Source organism: Papaver somniferum, chromosome 6 (genome assembly GCF_003573695.1).
Source record: "Papaver somniferum cultivar HN1 chromosome 6, ASM357369v1, whole genome shotgun sequence".
Lineage (NCBI taxonomy): Eukaryota > Viridiplantae > Streptophyta > Magnoliopsida > Ranunculales > Papaveraceae > Papaver > Papaver somniferum.
This window is the reverse complement of record NC_039363.1, coordinates 110,569,638-110,573,818: the sequence shown is the minus strand read 5'-3', so window position 1 is coordinate 110,573,818 and position 4,181 is coordinate 110,569,638. Positions and strand designations below refer to the sequence as shown.

The following is a 4,181-nucleotide window of genomic DNA, read 5'->3' as shown; positions in this document are numbered from 1 at the left end:
ATGTTATCTTTCCATAGGAGAATTAAACCCCCACTTCTGCCATTTGCTGGAATATAGTGATAATGTCTAAAGTCAAGCATGTTACAAACTCTAATACTGCATTTTTGCTCAAGCGAGTTTCTGACAAGAATAGTATCGAGGGTTTGCAAGCACGAAGGAATGATTTAAGGTATGGCCAGACTTAAAGACGAGAAAAAATAGGCGTTGGCAAAGAAAAGATAGCAGTGTTGGAAGAAGCAGTTTAGAGGGAATGGTACAGAAACTTTCAATAATTTTCTAAGTAAACTGGTAATGATGTCGATCATTCCCACAACATTACCAACTTTGTTGCTGTCAGTACTCTATTTGTTTCGTGTGTGAGAATAAAGTGGCGCTTAATATTTTGGAGACTACTCTGTGGCTTTCTAAAATTGCCCCTTACCCTGTATTTTTTATTAAGAACATTGTGCCAATTCATTTTGAAAAGAAACATTAACTTGAGAATCAAAATTTAGAAAATACTAGTAGTAATCAAGAAGGTTGAGAATTACCAGAAAATACTATTATTTCCATTTCATTACAATGGTTTTAACAAACCACACTGACCAGAAAATACTATTACCAACCATTCTACTGATTTCAATTCAGACACCTGACACTCTAAATTTCTCTCACTTATCAACAAATATCACCACCTATACCTTTAACTCTCTCCATAGTATTGATTTCAACAAAACAATGATCCTCCCACACTGTAAGTTTCTAAATCTCAAACTTGCAACAAACCATTTCTAAATTCCCTTATCAACAAACACAAACACTAAATTCCCTTGACTCTCTCAATAGTATTGATTTGAACAAAACAAAAATCCTCCCACACAGTAAGTTGCTAACTCCAAAAATTAAACTTGCAACAAACCATTTCTAAGGTTACACATCCTTCCTGTGACCTTTCGGTTTTCTTCCATTGCGACTGCCAACTTCTCAAGAACTCTATATATATCGCGTCCCTTCCTTCTTCGTGCAAACCTGGAACACGAATTTCCCTTAACATCAGCAGAGACTCGGCTACTTTCTCTGAAGCGCTCACTTGGTCCCTCCTTACAGAATCAACTTCACCAGCAGCATCAACTAAAGTCTTGATAGCCTTGACGTTGATCTCAAACACAGATTCATCATTTTCTTTGAAGCGAGGATTCACGTACCTCTTTGGGCCATCCCTAATTGTCTTGATACGGAACCCCTGTATTCAAACAATCAATTGCAGAACAAAATTATGGGATTCACAAACCCTAAAATTGCATAAACTCATATTATGGAATTCATAACCCCTAAAATTGCAGAAACTCATATTATGGAATTCATAAATCCTAAAATTGCATAAATTCATAATAAAAGAAAATTATAAATCCATATTCAATCATAAATAGAGAGATGAGATCAGGAAACATATACTTACATACAGGTTGGTCTTTGAGTTGAAATACCCAGCAAGAAAAACTCTGAATCGGTTCAATATTGCTGGTGTGGAACATGAATCCTCCTTCTGGGAGAAAAACTGAACCATTGGCTGGATTTGAAACATATTCATAGATTCTCTTAACAAAATGTATAATGATTCTAGATCCGAATTCTTGCTCCACCTCCTCATATTCCTGCTCATCATCATCATCATCTTCTTCCCTGTGACTTCTCTCTTGTTCATCTTCTTCCCTCTTGTTCTTCTTCTTCTCTGCGATCACGGTATCCATTGTTCAGAGTATCTTCCTCTTCATCTTCTTCTTCTATCTCCTTCTCTTCATCTTATTGTTCTCTCTCCTCCTCTTCATCTTCATCTTTATCACTCTGGTGATTAAGATTAGATACTGCTACTGCTTCGTCTTCATGACGGATCTCATCGCGAATCTCATCATATTCTCCACTGTTGAAATTCACCTCTTCATCTTCTTCTTCTTCATGTTCACCAACTACTGGCTCTTGATCTGCTACATCTGGTGCTGCAAACAAAGCTGGTGGTGCTTCAAACAAAACTCGAACCACTGCTTTGTTACGAGCAGAACGCTTTCTTCCGTTGCGAAAATTCGAAAACATGATTTTCTTGCTTAAACGGGAGGAACTCATTTTTTGAGTGGTTGGAAAGTAGAGAGAGAGTCTTTCAGAAAGAAAAGAGAAAGATGTGGTGGGGGTGAGAAATGAGAATACAGAGTTTCTCTCGAGTTCTGGAATGCCTAAATGCACAGCCGTTGGATCTAGTTGAAGAGTGACAGTGGCGCTCCGAGATTAAAATCGTTTGCACCGTCCAATCACATGGAAAACAATAACGATCGTTGGATTTATCACAAAGAAACACAGATCCGTATGCTCACATATCTTCCTTTTCATTAGTTGGAACACTTCAGAAACCCTAAAAATAGATTATCTTAATACCCTTCTAATAATATCATTTTACGAATCTATCCCGTACCATATTTCTTCCTTTCAGAAACCAAATACTCCTGTATAATTTCAGCTGGACCGTTCGATCTGTGGTTAAAACTATAACGACCATTGGATGTATCCCCAAAAGCACAGAATCCGTATGCTTCTTTGTTATTGGTTAGGGACAGTGCTCTTTACCTTAATACCCTGCTTAAACAATTGTTTTCCTAATCTCAATTTAAATAAACAACAAATTTAAATTAGAGCCAAAAAAAAAAAATAACAGCAAAGTAAAATAAATTAGAAGGATGAACTTTTATTGCGGCTAAGAAATCAAAAAAGTTTCTTCTCTTTATTTTTTACTTTCTATTTACCATATCTTTGTTTTGCACAATTTCAAATGGATTTGAATTTTACTACATCACTGGGAGATTGAACTCCATACTTCCACCGTACTGGAGTTGACGTGATACGCTGAGTTATGAAATGAGCTTTAACAGTATACCGACATTATTAACAAAATTTAATTAATCATTTAAATCAGTAATTTGATCATATAAACAATATTGCTAATTTAAGCTCGGAAAGTTGACTCATATTGGTGTCAGGTATACATTAACAAATATCAAATGTAGAACTTTAATAAAATAATCAGATTGATCTCAAACAATACCTAAAAATCATTCACTTTATTTAGATATTGCATATGTGGACACTATTGTACATGATTTACGTCATTTTTTCGCTAATTCGAAACGACAATGAGTTTAAATCTAATATTATGATGATATGTTCATCTTATAAGACTCTACATTCCTACTAAAAATGAGCAAAATTTGAGACGTATAAAACCAACATCCATCCCTTTGAATAAAATCGGTTGAAATTAAAATCGGTAGATGTGTTTATTTTTGATAGGAATGTGGGGATTTATAAGAGGAACGTATCATCAAAGTATTAAATTCAAACTCATTGGCTTTAGATTTTGCGGAGGAAATGACGCAAATCATGTATAATAGTGTTCATATAAGAGTATTTATGGATTCTCCCTCTTTAAATATTACGAGAATGTAACAGATTTACAAGTCAATAATTGACTGGATCAAAACTGTTGACTAATCTTTCCTTTTTTCTTTTTTTTTTTCATGTAAATAAACAACGAAAAATTTATCTATCACATTACCTGTGAACACAAAAATCACGAAGGGATCCGAGTGCTCACAATCAATCATCATCATCTAAGGAGATTTGTGATGATGATATCCCAGTGTTGATTCATTGGCTCAAAACCTTCGGGTTTATCATAGCCTCATCTAACAACTCCATGCGAGGCGTTTGCGCACGGGATATAAGTACAAGCAAAGAAAACAAAACGTATAAGTAAAGATCCATGGGGCTAAATAAATATAAAGTGCTGAAATGTAAATAAGACCAAGGTTTACGTGGTTCAGCACTAAGGCCTACGTCCACGGGGTTTGTTGTTTTACTATATTCTTCACGGTTACACGAATAGTCGAATGAATTTTGGGTTTACATGTTTCTCTCTTCTAAATGATTAACTTACACTTGCAAACTCTCTCTCTCTCTCTCCTTCCCTTCCTGATTCTTCCGATCCCCCTTCCTCTTGGTGGAGACGGGGTATTTATAAGGTTAGAATGTGGGACCCATCTCTGATGACCGTTGGAACCTTATCTTCTTGTGTCCTTGCGTCTATCACGCAGAGGTCTGCGTTTTCCCCCTTGATCCCGCAGAGGCATCCTCGCTCGTTCCACAGGTTGATCGAC

The 4,181-nt window shown here is 36.0% G+C and overlaps 1 protein-coding gene across 1 annotated transcript; it reads right to left on the bottom strand.

Annotated features, from left to right (window-relative positions):
* Positions 1-504: 504 nt before the first annotated feature.
* On the bottom strand, positions 505-2,139 carry LOC113288850. Its single transcript, XM_026537976.1, has 2 exons — positions 1,443-2,139; positions 505-1,222 (listed from the first exon to the last, which is right to left on the bottom strand). The coding sequence occupies exons 1-2, from the start codon at positions 1,728-1,730 to the stop codon at positions 869-871; spliced, it is 642 nt and encodes a 213-aa protein (XP_026393761.1). The 5' UTR covers positions 1,731-2,139; the 3' UTR covers positions 505-868.
* Between the last annotated feature and the right edge of the window lie 2,042 nt (positions 2,140-4,181).

Coding starts and splice junctions, on each gene's coding strand:
- LOC113288850 (XM_026537976.1), bottom strand. CDS start 1,730: ATGGATACCGTGATCGCAGAGAAGAAGAAGAACAAGAGGGAAGAAGAT. Junction 1,223..1,442: donor TTCAACTCAAAGACCAACCT/GTATGTAAGTAT, acceptor GTTTGAATACAG/GGGTTCCGTATCAAGACAAT.